This window comes from Populus euphratica, unplaced genomic scaffold (genome assembly GCF_000495115.2).
Source record: "Populus euphratica unplaced genomic scaffold, PopEup_1.0 scaffold158.1, whole genome shotgun sequence".
NCBI classification, from domain to species: Eukaryota; Viridiplantae; Streptophyta; class Magnoliopsida; order Malpighiales; family Salicaceae; genus Populus; species Populus euphratica.
In genome coordinates this window covers 37,622-54,373 of record NW_011499913.1, presented here as the reverse complement: position 1 = coordinate 54,373, position 16,752 = coordinate 37,622, and the positions used below count along the sequence as shown (strand labels likewise).

Below are 16,752 nucleotides of genomic sequence, written 5' to 3'. Positions count from 1 at the left end.
TAAAATATAAATAAAGATCAAGACAGGAGGGTGTCTAATTAGAAAGAAAAAGGAGAAAAGGTTAATCAATTCACAGAATTTTTCACAACAGAATTGATGAGAATCTTTAAGGGTAATTTCTGTCTTTAAAAAGGCTTTCGGAAGTGCCAATTGCTAGAGAAATTTATAGTCAATTGAACGAAGAGTTAAATAATAATAATAATAATAATTTTAAGTGTGAGTTATCTATATAAAGCTCAGATCTCTCTACAAGAGCAGAAGGATCCCCAGGCAACTGATAATGTAATTTTCTCCTTTGGAACGAAGCTATTCATACACTTCATTGTAACTTTATGCAAACTTCAAATTCCTAGCAGGATGAGACCTCACTGGCCAAGGTTATGCCTGCTGTTTCAGCTCAGCAGAGCAGCAGAATTCCTGTATCTCCTGCCACTTCTGTTGAACAAGTCTCTTCGTCGACTTTCACATCCTTAACCAGCAGAACTTCCTCTCAAGAGCTCACATTAGACACTCTGCTTCAAGCTCTGATGCTCCTTCTGAATCTCTCAAGTCCTGTGTTGTGAGCTTTATGATTTACAGGCGTTCTTTAGATTTGTTAAAGGAGCTCTTAACGAAATCCCCTGCACAAGTAGCCATATCAGCTGACCGCCTATTGCTGCCGTCCGGTTTGAAGAGTTTAAAGAGCTGTCCTTTTCTAAATTCCTGTTGCTACACTTCCCTGTTCATCTTCCAAGGTAAGTCCTGGTATTTATAAAAATACCAGTGTACACAGAGGCAAGAACAGATAACAGTCTACTAGTTACCTGCTCATCATTTTCTATGAAACTCTCTCCATAAGCTTGAAACTAACTTAGTGCTAGAAGTTAATCTTAAACTTCGAGGTATAAAATTAAAATAATTTTATAAAAAAATTTAAAAAACAAATTTATAAAGTGATCAATTAATATATTGTTAAAAGATTAAATAGAAAAAAACTATTTAAAAAAAATAAAATAAAATAAAATTAACTTGAATTAATTTATTAATCTTACAATCTACATCATAATATCAAAATAAATTCATATAAAGCAATATATATATATAAAACCTCACTTCTAATATATAAAATATTAAATGTTAAAATAAAGAAAAAACTAAATTTATAAAATTAGTAGATAACTCAAGAGAAATATAAAAATATTAAGAAGTATAATTCTCAAAATAGGGTAAAATTAAAAATTAAAAATAAAAACTAAAAAAGAAATAAAGAAGATTTGGTTGGTGGTGGGTGGAAAAAATAACTAAATAAAACTAAGAAAAGGAAGCACAAAACTACGTAATTAATTTAGTCACATCATATTTAGTGATAATAGAAGACATTTTCTTTGTATCTTCTTCTGTATCTTCCACAAGATCAAATCAATTTCTCGGAACACCTATCACATCAAATTAGTGGAAAATAATAATAATAATAATAATAATAATAATAATAATAATAATAATAATAATAATAAATACCTATCACATCAGCACACCTATCGCATCAATTTTTTATAAATATGATCTAATCTTGTTCTTTCTTTGATGCTATCCTTTACTTTTACATTAATATAGTAAAGGAGAGAGATAAAATGCTAAAAATATTTCTTTGTAAATCTAAATATCCTTTTTTTATAAATATTTATTTAATGGCTCCTTTTTATTTGGTATTTATCTACTAGTAGAATATTTAATTTAATTCATTAAAAATCCACTTAATTTAACAAAAAAAACTCAATACAAAAAATTTTCTAGCATTAAAAGAATAATATAAATTATATTATAATACCTCACCTAAAAACTTCAATTTTTAGGTGAAATGGTTCTTTGATATGGTATCAAAGTCTTAATGATCAAATAGTCTTAAGTTCGAATCTCATCATCTCTATTTATTTGATAAAAATTAAACACAAGTTAATATAGACATGTACAAGTTTCAAACTCAAAGAGCTTTCACTTGAGAGAGAGTGTATTAAAGAATAATATAAATCATATTCTGAAATCTTACATAAAAATTTAAACTTTTAGATGAGACGATTCTGTGAGACCAACCATCAACTTAAATGTAATGTCAAAGTTAGACTAGCATGATGTATCATGCACTAATTATGATTTTAAAAAATAAATTAAATTATTTTATAAATTATATTTTTTTTAACCAAGTTTAAGGAGAATTTTTAATTATCCATTGATTAATTAAATAATTTCAAATGCACAATTATAATAAAATATAAATCACAATGAACTACTACACAAAAACATTTAAAGCTTTAATCTACTATAGTTAAATGAATGGGGAAGAAGGGGTAGAAAAATGATTTAGTTGCCTTTCGTTTCTTAGATAATATGAAATTAATTAATTAATTTAGTTGATTCAGTGTCACATCCAAGGAAGAAAATCAATTTAGTGCATAGAAAACATAATTAATCATCTTTAAGAACAGTCGTTGAAAACATCTAATTACCTCTTCGATTGTAATTTTTTTTTCGGTACAACTTTATTTTTGAAAATTTTTAAATTTATTTTTATTATTATCTTCGAATCACTGCCGAGTTTCATACAGATTAATACCAGAAAGAAGGGGAATAAACAAAACAACTGTGAAACATGCAGATCGATACAAACTACCTACCACATTGACTTAGCAAGAAAAAAAACATCTGAACAGCCTCCCAAAGAAGCGTTATAGTCATTCGTGTTGACATTTCGAGTGGTTTCTTGAGCTAGCCTTTGGGGCTCGGTCCAGGGCTTGGAAAATTTCCAGATGAGGTTCTCACCTTGTTCCATAAATGTACGGTAACCTCAGTGTTCCTTGTCTCAGTTACCGGATATTTTTCAGATTGTTTTCTTCTTTTTATAGTGCCCTCAGAAACCAGAAAGTTATGGCTTTAGCATTGCGTTTTCGTTGTGTTGCTGTTTTAGTTTTTCTATTATCATCCCCAAGTGCACTTCCAGTGGTGAAGGTGAAGGCAGCTGCTTTGGACCTTTTCACTGACAAGGAAGCACTGCTTTCGCTTAAATCTCAGGTAACCACTGATCCTTCAAATACTCTTTTCTCATGGAACAACAACTCCAGCCCCTGTAACTGGACTCGTGTTAGCTGCAACCAGGTGAATCAAAGAGTCGTTGGCCTTGATTTGTCTGGCCTTAGATTAACAGGTTCCATTAGCCCAAACATTGGAAACCTATCCTTCCTTCGCTCACTCCATTTACAAGGGAACCAATTTACAGGACTTATTCCTGATCAAATTGGTGCTCTTTCCCGTTTGAGCGTCCTTAATATTAGCTTTAACAGCATCACTGGTCGAATACCTTTGAACATAACCAAGTGCTTAAATCTCCAGATCCTGGACTTGATGCAAAATGAGATCTCAGGAGCAATTCCTGAGGAACTCAGCAACCTGAAAAGCCTTGAAATCCTCAAGCTGGGTGGAAACAAGCTCTGGGGTACGATCCCACCATCTTTTGCAAACATTACCTCTCTCCTCACCCTGAATCTAGCCACCAATAATCTTGGTGGAATGATCCCTGACGATTTTGGTCGTTTTAAGAATCTAAATCATCTAGACCTTAGTATCAATAATCTCACCGGCAATGTTCCCCTATCCCTGTACAACATTTCTTCTTTGGTTTTCCTCGCTGTTGCTTCAAACCAACTGCGAGGTGAAATCCCAGTTGATGTTGGGGATAGACTCCCAAATCTTTTGAGCTTCAATTTTTGCATCAACAAATTTACCGGTTCAATTCCACGGTCTTTGCATAATCTTACAAGCATAAAGAGCATCCGCATGGCACACAATCTTCTGAGTGGATATATGCCATCAGGACTTGAAAATCTTCCTGAATTGCAAATGTATAATATTGGCTACAATCAGATAAAAAGTTCTGGTAATGAGGGTCTCAATTTTCTCACTTCTTTCATAAACAGTAGCTATCTTAACTTTCTTGCCATCGATGGCAATCTTCTGGAGGGTCTCATTCCGGAATCCATTGGAAATCTCTCGAGTTCTCTTAGAAGTTTATACTTGGGAGGGAATAGAATATATGGAAGGATACCTGCCTCAATCAGACATCTTAGAAGTTTGGCGTTGCTAAATATAAGCTATAATTATGTTTCTGGTGAAATTCCACCAGAAATTGGCGAGCTTACAAATCTGCAAGAGTTGCATTTGGCTGCAAATAAGATATCGGGCAGAATCCCAAACTCCCTTGGAAAGCTCCAAAAACTGAATGAAATTGATCTATCTACTAACGACTTGGTAGGAAGTCTGCCCACAACTTTTGTTAATTTCCAGCAATTGGTGTCCATGGATCTATCCAGCAACAGGATCAACGGAAGCATACCGAAAGAAATTTTCAGTCTCTCCAGTTTGAGTGCTACTCTGAACCTGTCCGGTAACCAGCTAACAGGTTCTTTGCCTCAAGAGATCAAGGGGCTCGAAAATGTTGCCGCTGTTGATTTTTCTCACAATCATTTGTCTGGAAGCATCCCAGATACAATTGGAGGCTGGAAGAGTTTGGAGAAGTTATTCATGGAAAATAATATGTTCTCTGGAGTCATTCCAGCTACTCTAGGCGACGTGAAGGGTTTGGAGATCCTTGACCTCTCTTCGAACCAAATATCAGGCATAATACCCAATAATCTTGAAAACTTGCAGGCCCTTCACTTGTTGAACCTCTCATTCAACGACCTTGAAGGACTTCTTCCTAAGGAAGGAGCCTTTAGAAATCTCTCTAGAATTCACGTGGAAGGGAATTCGAAGCTCTGCTTGGATTTAACTTGTTGGAACAATCAACATCGGAAAAGAACATCCACTGCAATTTATATTGTCATTGCCAGCATAGCCACAGTTGCAGTATACACAGTGATAGCAGTTTTGCTGTGTGTAAGAAAAAGAAAAGGGAAAATTATGCCAAGGGCAGATTCAATTAAGCTGCAGCATCCCACAATCACTTATAGAGAACTTCGTAAAGCAACTGGGAGTTTTGACACTGGAAATCTGATAGGGAAGGGCAGTTTTGGGTCAGTCTACAAAGGTGAACTTGGAGATGGGACTGCTGTTGCAGTGAAGGTGCTTGACATAGAGAAGTACGGATCCTGGAAGAGTTTTTTGGCTGAATGTGAGGCTTTGAAGAACGCAAGGCATCGAAATCTTATTAAACTCGTCACCTCATGCTCAACTATAGATGTTAAGGGTTTCCAATTTGTGGCTTTGGTTTATGATTACATGCGTAATGGGAGCTTGGAAGAATGGATTAAGGGAAGCAAAAGGCGATTAGATGGAGGCTTGTTGAATATTTTGGAGAGGTTAAATGTGGCAATCGATGTTGCTTGCGCTGTGGATTACCTGCACCATGACTGTGAAATTCCAGTAGTGCACTGTGATTTGAAATCAAGTAATGTGCTTTTTGACAAAGACATGACTGCAAAGGTGGGAGACTTCGGTTTGGCTAAATTGCTGGCAGAGAGAGGAGCTGACCAACAGCCAATAACTTGCACAGGTGGCCTCAGGGGCTCTATAGGATACATTCCTCCAGGTTAGCAAACTAACTTGATCTTGGAATCTCAAATTGTTGCTTGAACAGTGTGTTTCCTTGCATGCGCCTCTGTTCTTACTTGTGTCTATAGATCACTTGTGTTTATACAGTTCCTTTACTTTATTGCATTTGAGATGCATGGACATATTCTTTGCAGAATATGGTTTAGGATTGCGACCATCAACTTCGGGAGATGTCTACAGCTATGGAGTTATGCTGCTAGAGCTGTTCACAGGGAAGAGCCCAACACACGAAATCTTTTCTGGAGGTTTTAGCATAATCAAGTGGGTGCAATCAGCTTTTCCTGCTAGCATAGAACAATTAGTGGACCCTGAGCTACTCTTATCAATTCAAGATTTTCAGCATTCCATAAGCCCTGAAAAACAGCATGAATGCTTGATTACTATCCTTGGTGTTGGGCTATCCTGCACGGTTGATTCTCCTGATCGGAGAATTAACATGAGGGACTCTCTTCTCAAACTGAAAACGGCTAGAGACACTCTTCTCAAACCACCGCTTGACCACAAACCAGATCTTGCTTGGAAGCTGGAATTGGCAATAGCAGCATGAAGAGTTTCTAGATATTAAGCTGGTTCCCTCTCTGTTCTGTTATGTTCTGTGCTTGTCTCTAATTGTTCTTCCTGGTTCATGTTTTATGCTTTTTAAGCCCCATGTTATATTTTATTTTGTTTTATATTTCTTGGAGAATGGTTAACAACATGCCTTACTTTAGTTAAAAGGTACTTCATTCATTCATTCATTTGATTTTTTTAAGAATTACTCAAATATTAATTCTCTATTTTTTGTTTCACATACTAAAAATAAAAAAACTAAATATGTTGTCATTAGAAGAAAAAATAACATCCTGGCTGTAACTAGCACAGCACATTTCTCTTAGTTACAGCTTGGTTCCACTAATTTATGCCATATAGGCAAATATATATATATAAAATAATAAAAAATCCCTCTCTTTTCACCCTTTTAATGAAAAATCCCTAAAAATGTACAAGCCACCTCCATCCCCTCCCCCCTCTTTCTCTACCAATTAAGTAGCTTCCCTTCATCTCCTCCCTCTATGTGCCGAACACAAAAAATTAGAGATAACCACCTACCAAAATCATACCCCCCACGACACAAACCTCCATCCTTTCTCTCTTACTTGATAGGTTTTTTTTTTAATATTTAAAATAGTAATAAAATTATTTTTAAAATGTTTTTTATTTAGAAATACATTAAAATAATAATTTTTATTTATTTTTAAATTTTTTTAACATCAATATATTAAAACAATCCAAAAATATCAAAATATTAATTTAAAACAAAATAATTTATTTTTTAAAAAATATATTACCCAACTATAACGCGAAACACCTCCTTTGTAAAACAGCCCGCCTCCATCTCAAAATGAATCATGAAGAATTTGGTGATATAAATTGGGCTCCATATTCAATCTCAGGACAACATATGTTAGCGTATTTTTCTTGAAGGAACTCTTATTTCATAGAGAATCAAAATACATACAGTAGTGTCCAGGTCCTTGGTAGAATCAAAATATTGAGTTATTGCCTCCATATACCTGGCTTAAGTATTTACTGGGCGACCTTCAAGTAGAGCTTAATGATTTTAAATTTATTTTTATAATTTATTTTAATTTATCAGAGCTCAAACCAATCCATTACGGTGAGAAGAAGCCTTAGCCCTTGCTGAAACCCAAGAGCTTGTTGGTCACCTCAACAATGAAGATCTTGCACCACCAAGATACAACAACTCAACCCTCGACACACAGATAATGATAGACGCATTCATCGTATGGCGAAAATAAAATTGGTTACTACGGGGATGGCTTGTAGGCACTCTCTCAGAAGAGGAATATACACAAGATTCCCAAGAGTGAAGATAAACCATAGGTGAACATCTAAGAACATTCAGAAGTCCTTACGATAATCTAGCAGCCATTGGGAAACTAGTATCGGATAAAGAGAAGGTCTCCTTTCTTCTTACAAGCGTTGGTTAACAATATGAACCTTTCTCAATATATAACTATGCTCAAGCCCCCAAGACCAAGTTATTAGCAACTTGTCTCTCAGCTCCAAAGCTTTGATCAAAGTTACAATTGGTTCTCTGGAAGAACACACAAATAACCTCGGCAATTTTCTCATCAATTTGTTTTTTTGGGGTAACAGAAGAAAGCACAGCAACACTCTTCGCCTAGCAAACACTCCTTTAATTTAGCATGACGTGGCTGCCAAGCACAACAATCATAAGGTAACAATAAAAATGCTAAAGATGTTTTGTTTCCAATTCCAGGCCTCATCATTCTTCTTCACTAGGTGAACGCAGGACGACACTTGCAGAAAAAGAGATGTGTCGTGAAGATAAGTGTCAATACTATGATGTCCATGGGCATGTTGCAAAAATATATTGGTGGCTGCTAGAGAAAGCAACAACACAGTCTGATATTCCTCAAGCACTAGCAGCCCTAATGTTAGATAACATTGTAGATAATATAGAATGAACATCAAACACTGTGCATCCAATCATATGACATGTAAGGTAGATGTACTTACTAATATTAGAAGCTATAAAGGAACAAATGATGTTATAATTGGAGACGGTTCATCATTGCAAATTAATGGTATAGGTGATACAAATATAAAACAGATGATCATCATGTTACCATTAAAAAATAACTTATTTGTTCTTGAATTAATAAGAAACCTACTGTCAGTCAATCAACTAACAACTCAGCATACTGTAAATTGTGAATTTTCTGATGAGAATTCTTGTGTTAATGACAGAACAACAGGACAAAAATTGATGACAGGAGCACGTAGAGGGGACCTTTATGCTCTCTCCAACTTACCAGAACTATACTTCTCAAGCAGACACCAATCAAGCACTATTGAAGCATGGCACCAACATTTGGGACACCCTCATGCATCTACTTTACAATTATTGAAGAATAAAGGATTTGTTAATGTCCTAGGAGCTTCAAAACTACAACTAACAAGAGAATGACCTCATATTTTTGTGCAAAAGGTATATACATAAGGTATCATGCCTTCACACTTCTCTGGAGTTCCATTATTTTTTGTGTTGAAGCATTGATGACTACTATTTATTTAATTAAGTGCCTTCCTACATCAGCACTCAACTTTGAAACACCATATTTTAAGTTGCATAAAACACAACTAACATACACTAGTTTTAAGGGTTTTTGGCTCAAAATGCTTTCCTTCGACCAAAAGAAAAATAAGTTTGATCCCAAGAAAATTCCATGTGTCCTTGTCGGATACAAGCACAAATACAAAGGCTATAAATGCTTTAAGCCTACGAGTAGAAATTTTCTTATGTCACACTTTCACAATGTTAAAATTTGTCGGGATGTAGGTTGACGAAAAGTATTGCTGGATAATAACTACAGGATGATACCTCGCGTGATCGTAGCAAAAATTAATAGTGTGTGTGTGGCGGCACGCAATAACCAGCATAATAATATGCTGACGAGAGTTGAATATGCTGATGAGAGTTGAGACTTAAACGAGGATTGTCTAAGGCTTAACGAAACAGTGCTAGGATGACATAATGGGATAGTGAGGAATTCAACAATACTGGTGAGATTAGCAGCGTCGACAAAATCGGTAACAAGGATTGATGATAACTTGGACAGCGGACGGTCCAGGGCTGTGAGGTAGTTATATTGACAACATGTGTGCTGACAGTGGGTAGTTGTGGGAGAACATGCTAGTGCAGTTGCAGCAATTTTGGGAGCAGTTATCGATAATTGTGACAATTTTTTATGTGTCCAGCTGTGGAGGAAGATAGAAGCAATTTCTATTTGTAATTTCCATTATCTTGTAATTAGATAGGTGCTAAAATATGTAGCATGTGGAACGTGAATGAACTTAGCACATAAGAAGGATTTTATATGATCCTTTGATTGAGTTAATGAAAAGATTGAAACCTATTTATGTAATATTTTGTGTTTTGTATTTAGTTTATATTTATTGGTGTTATTCCATTTAGTTGTGATATTAAAAGAATGTGGGAATCTCTTGAATTTGCAACACAAACTAGTTATAGATAAAAAACAAGTTAATTGGTAAGGAAAATCTCGAGTCTAGCAAAACTAAACTACCATTTTTTAATACAAAAAATTAACCTCGTGACACACATCATGTTGTGTTTGATGAAACGATGTTTCTTTATAAAGAGTCGAGGTCTATCAAGAAGACTCCTAGGAATTGTCGTCCCATGCCGGTCTTTGATTCTTGGTTGCCTTGAAGACGGTCAAGAAGACTCCTGAGAGATAAGGTTGATATTAATTCCTAGCGAGATAAGGTATTTAATGCTCATAAATGGAGAGATAAGGAAGTTTCTTTTTGTGATTCTATCAGCAAAGCAATAGAGAAAAAAAATTGGGCGACAAAAGATAAAAGGAATATTTGAGAGTGCAGTTATAATTATTTTTTTAAAGTATATTTTATTTTAAATTTTTTGTTTTTGATATACATAAAAATAATAATAATTTAAAGTAAAAAAATTAAAAAATTCTAAATTTTTTCGAGACGTTTTAAAACATAAAAAAAACTGCCCAAAAGCATGCAGTTTGTTTGTGACAAGCTGACGGTACAAGATGAATGTTACAAATGGGCATCAAAATCAGAGAGTTCTTCGAAGAGTTCCAGCAATAAAGGATTACACAGTGCTTCCATAACGAAAGGATTTAGAAGATCAAAGCAAGATATTCTCAGCTACTAACAGTTGTCAACAAGTTGATCAAGACAAATACTAGTTTATTTATAATTAATTAATTGGGACTATAGTAACATTAATGAACGTCTCTATTTTTGAAAAAAAGAATAAATTAACTTCCATTAAAAAACAATAAAAAAAGTCTCTCACTGCAAAGTCTAATTGTTTCCTCCTAGCTAACTATGTTTTTTTTTTTTTTTGTATAGAAAAATATCTCATTGGAAGTGTATTATTGGCAAAGACAGTGTGAATGGCTGAGGTCTACGGTGACATTGGCATTAGTTATATGCCAAAGATAAAGAGAGACATTGATAGTCTGTATGTACATGGTTTGGATAAGCCAAGCAAATAGAGATGACGTTTTAATTAAATTATCTTGAATTCAAATAATTTCTCTGTGGATGAGGATGGAACTAGAATGAATTTCTACAGAGGAGCGGTGTAGAATTATAAAATTACCAGGATGAATTTCAAAATGAACAAATTAAAAGGATCAACCAAGTGCTTGAAATTGTGGTGTAAAGTGTTTTTTAAAATATATTTTTACTTAAAAATATATAAAAATAAATCTTTTTAGATTTTTTTTTAATTTTAACATCAGCATGTCAAATTAAATCATCAGAAAAAAAATAAAAAAATTAATTTAATGTCTTTTTAAACCAAAAAAAAAACTTTTAAAAAATATCTAAAAAGCAGAAGAAGAAGCATTCCCAAACAAGTAGAAAGAAATGGTATTTTTGGATAAGCAAAATGCTTACTTATTATGAAAAAAAAATAAAAATTAATTATGGATTGAGTTGAAATTTCTCAAATAAAATGGTGGTGCCGAAAACATGAACTAAGTGGGCTTAATTAATTTAATTTAATTTAATTCATAACCACCTCAACACATCTCCTGGCCATGTCTACGTGAACATCTTATTTTTTACGAAAGAAGAAAAATAACTTAGGTACGCATTACTTGGCTTCTATAAAGATAAAATAATAATAATTAGTGGTATATTTTGGATTGGTGACCATTTAGGAGGGTGGTAAGGTTTCAGTGAGATTATATTTTGCTATAACCATTATTTTGAAAATATTTGATTAATTAATAAACACCAAATAATGGATCGATTCTATTAAAAACTTTTTCTTAAAACCCTAATTACGAAAAAACTATAATTAATAATTTTCTTAAACCTGTTTTTTTAAATCTTGATAATGTCAAATACATGCTGAGAGTACTTCGTACCTTTACCCGAATAAACATTTTTTTTTCTAAAACCATCTCTAGTCGGACAACAAACCCTTCTACAGAGGCTACATATATAATTGATATACTGATGTAAAGTGATTTTCATTTAAAAATATATTAAAATAATTTTTTTTATTTTTTTTATTTTCAACATTATTATATTAAAAATTAAAAAATTAATTTAATATTCTTTTATACCAAAAATACTTTTCAAATGCATCAAAACACGGGTAAAAATACAATACCAAACAACTTCGGCCCAGGTGCATTTGTGTTATCATATATTATTATATGCTTTCTTCCAAAGTCCAAACTGGACATATTGGTCTTGTCCTGTAAAAACTTCCAAGCAATTTAGATATTATTTAATAATTTAGATATTATTTAGTATTATGATAATTATAATTATTAAATTTAAATTTGTTTAACAAATTGATCTAGAACTTGGTTAACCTGATGACTAAATCAGTTTAAATTTATTAAAAGATTAGCCAATGCAATAACCTGATAAAATCTAATCAACTCATGATTCGGATGAACACAAACAAAACCTTTTTTTTTAATGTGGTTTTTCTCCTTTATCTTTTTTTATTGTATTTTTTTAATTGGTTATTAATATTTTTTAAAGTTCACTATATAAATATTTAAAAAATATTTATTTTTTCAATGTGAGATTTGAAACCCTTTAATATATATACTTTAAGTTCCTAAGAAAAAAATTATTTTTTTCAATGTGGGATTTGAAACCTTTTAGTATATATATTGTACGTTCCTAAAAAAATTATTTTTTCAATATGGAATTTAAAGATTTTTTGTATAAGTATTCTATATTCACAAGAAAAAACTTATATTTTTTAATATAAGATAATTTTTTTAAATATTCTTTTAAACTTTATTATTTATAACATATATAATCTATATTCATATGAATTTTTTTAAATTTTTTTATATGAAATATTAAAGTTTTAAATATTTTTTTAATTTTTCTGAGTTTACCCGCGAAACCCGGGACCCAGCCTCTTGACCAGGTCAGCTATCAAGTCAGGTTTAATAATTATAGTGGTAACAATTGCTTTTATATTGTTTTTTACTTGAAAATACATATAAATAATATTTTTTTATTTTTTAAAATTTATTTTTATATTAACAAATTAAATCAATCTAAATACACAATAAAAAAATTACCTAAAAAAAAAAATCAAGATTTTGCAAAAGAACGAAACATCCAAATAGGGTCTTATATTCTCTGACCCGTCCCGCCGAACAATCAGAAATCTTGTATTATATTCACGACAAAATAATTTTAATTAAATAAAGAAGAAAAGAAAACAAGAACTTAGCTAGTTTTGTGTCTTTCTAGGAGAAGTGATCATGGCCCAAAGAATCACTTAATAGCAGTCACGAGATTCTCTTGCAAAGATGGTGACCAAAGTTTAAATTCGAACTGCCTCATTATGATTTGGTTTAATTGTAAGACAACATCAACCTAAGATTTCTCGAACTTGCATGAGACAAAAGCAGATTTGTCAAACAAACCTGCACATATTGTCGTTGATCCATACGTGTCCTTATTTTAGAATATTTCTTTGAGATAATTAGAAAATCTTCCAACATGTACGTACAACATATATATATATATATATATATATATATATATATATATATATATAAAATTCTTTTTCCCAAGTAACTATATATAAAATCATTGATCAAGTCATGATAAAAAAACACATTTCATAGAAGTTAAAACTATATTGTTTATAATTTTTTTTTTTAAAAAATTGGATTTTAATATAGCCCGATCGAGTTTAACCAAATTAATTATAAATTAAATTGGGGACATATCCTAACTAAATTCCAGGTACACAAATCACCGAATTATCAACCAAGCAAGAATTAATAACAGGAAGCCAAAACCATTTTATGCCTGTAGCACGACAATTCATAATTCATTTCATATATAGTTGATAGATCTTTTAGGTGATAATTACACAGCACTAGTAATATATATCCATGATAATATTCTTTTATTTTAGATGATAGGATTAATATTCTCCTCTCAATTTTTCACCCATCAAGTCGAAGGCCATCCTTTCAAACTTCAACCAATAAATATCCGTATTCAAATTGGTGCTATAACACTATTTTTTCCTACAGTTTCTTTTAAGATTTAATTCATAAATGAGAACGTGGGATATAGATGGAGGTGTTTCCTCTCGGATTGGAAATGATTAGGCCGACCGTTATTTTGGGCAGCTAACACAACCATGGCCATATATATATATATATATATATATATATATATATATATATATCACTATCAAAATTGCCAACCCTATCGAAAAAACAAAGAAGAGTGGGGGAGGAGAAGGCAAAGTCTGAACGACGTCTTAGGCCATATATCTTACGTACGCGGGACTTGGAACCGTTACCTCTATCACTAATCCAGCTATCATTGTTCCCCATTCTGTCACGCTGGCTCTCTCTATACCATACCGCGTAGTCTCCCTCTCCCTCTATCTTTGTTGTGAGGGTGTTATTAATACCCTCTAGACTTTCTACAATTAACTTCTCACTTCCATGCCTTAAGTTTCTCTCCTTTGTGCTCATCCATTTACAATTCTATGCATTGTAGTCTTTCTTCTCAAAAGTATTATATAATTAATATATCATGATGAGCTTTTGCAAGAAAAGTGTGCACTCTTTTTTAGATCTTGCAAATCATCCCAATATTAGTGTTAGTAATATTGGTGCTGAAAAGCCTTCCTGCAAATGTCAAGGTGTTTGTAATTCTCCCTCTGGATCAGGACTAGGGTTAATACCTACAACTACATGTGAAAGTGTCCATAGAACACCAAACATTCTTGAATCAACAACTATCAAATCCTCTACACCTTTAACCACCCCAACTTCCTCACCACCACCACCACCACCACCACCATCTATAGCCTCTATCTTTAAAAAGAGACCTGATGGGATTGGATTCCTCGACGATATTGGTGGCGCCGTTGATGGTTTGATGTCTTGTACTGAGAGTCTTGGGTTTGAGAGCTCTGATGAAAGAAGGTTTGATGACGATAATGAGTTCTGTTCAAGGGCGATATCAACAGTAAACAAAGTTAAATGGAGAGAATTTGGTGAGAAAAAAGAAGCCAAGAAGTTTCCACCACCTCTTTCTTCTTTAAACCACAATGGTCAACCTAATTTTTTCCTCAAGCCAGTGAGAAAAGATGGTAGGCTTGAATTGACAGAGGTTAGGATTGATAGGCACGAGATTTTACGTGCCTCCAGACAAGATGGAAGGTTGCGGTTACATCTTGTTGAAGATGAAGAATTCCCAGTTGAAGAAGAGGACGAGCCAGAACAAGAGCAAGAACAAGAACAAGAACAAGAACAAGAAGAATATTTGGAGGAAGAGAAAGAAGGAGAATTAGAGGAGGAGGAGATGGTGGTTAAGGAAAACAATGAAGAAGAGAGTGCGGGGGAATTGGGATTTCGAGTGAATAAAGAAGGGTTAAGAATAAGGTGTCATGAGCTAGTGGTTCACCACAATGATTACCACCACCACCACCACCACCACCGTAGCAACCTTTGGAGCCAACATTGTGTGCCAACAAGGTGAAGTTCTCTATATGATGTGTGTAATTAATTTTGTTGTGTCCTTCTGGACTTGTAATTTTGTGGTGTTTCGATTTATGGGGTAGTATATTAGGCTTAGCTGCAGGGAGAAATGGTCGATGTGTCTCAACTCTCAACCAAGTTTGGATGAGTGGATAATTGAGGAATCTTGGGGTTCACAGCATTGCATGTCACATTTTTCATCAGTAAATCGCTCCAAGATATTTTCCATCGATTTTTCTGTATTTTTTTCTTTTTAATTTTCTAGTAGTGATTAATGTAAAAACATTTAGTGTTTTACAACAAGACAGAAAGAAAGAAAGAGAGAGAGAGAGAGTTATGTCTTCTCCCAACATTGTGTGTCATTAGTGTAAATCAAACATAAGATTTGATTCATTCTAATAATATTAATTCGGGTGTCACTCTATGCTCTTAAAAAATTTCTAAGTATGGTTACTTTTTATTTTTATTTTTTATTACTCCTAGATTCATTCTTGCTCTCAACGTCCTTATAAGGAATTCGGTTCCTCACAAGAAGCATGCCCTATATGACATGACAAAAGAAGAAATAAATTAGAATAATTTTTTTATTATTTGTTTTTGTTCTAAACTAACAGAAATATAAACAACTATTGAAAAAAAATGGGGTATATTTAATAAATAAAATAATGGAGTGACCCAAGTGAAGGTGAAAAAAATATTATTACCAACATTATATAATTATTAAACCTAACCCGCATCAATAAGTTAAGTTAATTTGTACAACTTTTAGTTTAAAATCTAATTTAAATTGAATTTTAATTTAAATAAAAAAATATTATTATAATTAAATTAATTTAGTTGAGCTAGGGATGTGCATGGAAATAATTTAATTGATTGATCAGGGGATACGTACAATTTATCAATGGAGATAAGACTTTCAAATATTGTAGATAAATTAAATGGTGTAATTAGGACATGAATATCACATAAAGCTAGTTGAGATCTTATGTACGATCACAATTCAATTATATAAAAAAAAAAACTAATGGAAATGGATGGCACATAAGTCTTAAGGAAAATAAACAAACCCTTCATTCAGCGGAGAATTTTTTTTCACGCGCCCTCATTTGTGGAGGCGCGTGGAAGCAGCATTCTTAGCAGATGGGAGGAGCGTGCATGCACGCAGAAGTTTACAATCGGGCCTGTTTTGTGTTAGGTTTGGGCTTCTATTTTGTATTTAATGCCCTTATCTGGGCCTGGTTTAGTTCAGCATTTTGATACCTATGGCTTTCTCATTTGAATTGTGATATAGCCCTTCATGGAATGAAAATCCAATTTTCTTGTATTAATAAAAAAACTGGTGGCAGGTAGAGGTCAGGGATTTAAATTTAACTCGAACTGATTAATATTTATTTAAACAGATTTTAATGGATGATTTAAAAAAATATATAAACAGTCGTTATTTTGGATTGAATGTCTGAATAAATTAATAAATAAAATATAGATATTATATGCAAAATAAACATAACAAGAAATATATTATGTATACATAAATATATTTACATGGTATAAATATTTATTTATTAAAAAAACAAATAAGAAC

General features: G+C 32.8%; 2 protein-coding genes across 2 annotated transcripts; both read left to right on the top strand.

The window, feature by feature from the left end:
* The first annotated feature begins 2,901 nt into the window (after positions 1-2,901).
* On the top strand, positions 2,902-6,253 carry LOC105134303 (probable LRR receptor-like serine/threonine-protein kinase At3g47570). The gene is made up of 2 exons (XM_011038658.1): positions 2,902-5,557; positions 5,715-6,253. Exons 1-2 carry the CDS (start codon positions 2,902-2,904, stop codon positions 6,125-6,127), a joined length of 3,069 nt encoding a protein of 1,022 aa, XP_011036960.1. The 3' UTR covers positions 6,128-6,253.
* Positions 6,254-14,039: 7,786 nt separating this feature from the next.
* On the top strand, positions 14,040-15,614 carry LOC105134148 (protein FANTASTIC FOUR 1-like). The gene has a single exon (XM_011038447.1). The coding sequence runs from the start codon at positions 14,221-14,223 to the stop codon at positions 15,169-15,171; it is 951 nt and encodes a 316-aa protein (XP_011036749.1). The 5' UTR covers positions 14,040-14,220; the 3' UTR covers positions 15,172-15,614.
* The last annotated feature ends 1,138 nt before the right edge of the window (positions 15,615-16,752 follow it).

What these genes read in the sequence shown, in the direction of transcription:
- LOC105134303 (XM_011038658.1), top strand. Translation starts at nt 2,902, where the DNA reads ATGGCTTTAGCATTGCGTTTTCGTTGTGTTGCTGTTTTAGTTTTTCTA. An exon ending in TATAGGATACATTCCTCCAG is followed by an intron (nt 5,558 to 5,714) that starts GTTAGCAAACTA and finishes TATTCTTTGCAG; the next exon opens with AATATGGTTTAGGATTGCGA.
- LOC105134148 (XM_011038447.1), top strand. Translation starts at nt 14,221, where the DNA reads ATGATGAGCTTTTGCAAGAAAAGTGTGCACTCTTTTTTAGATCTTGCA.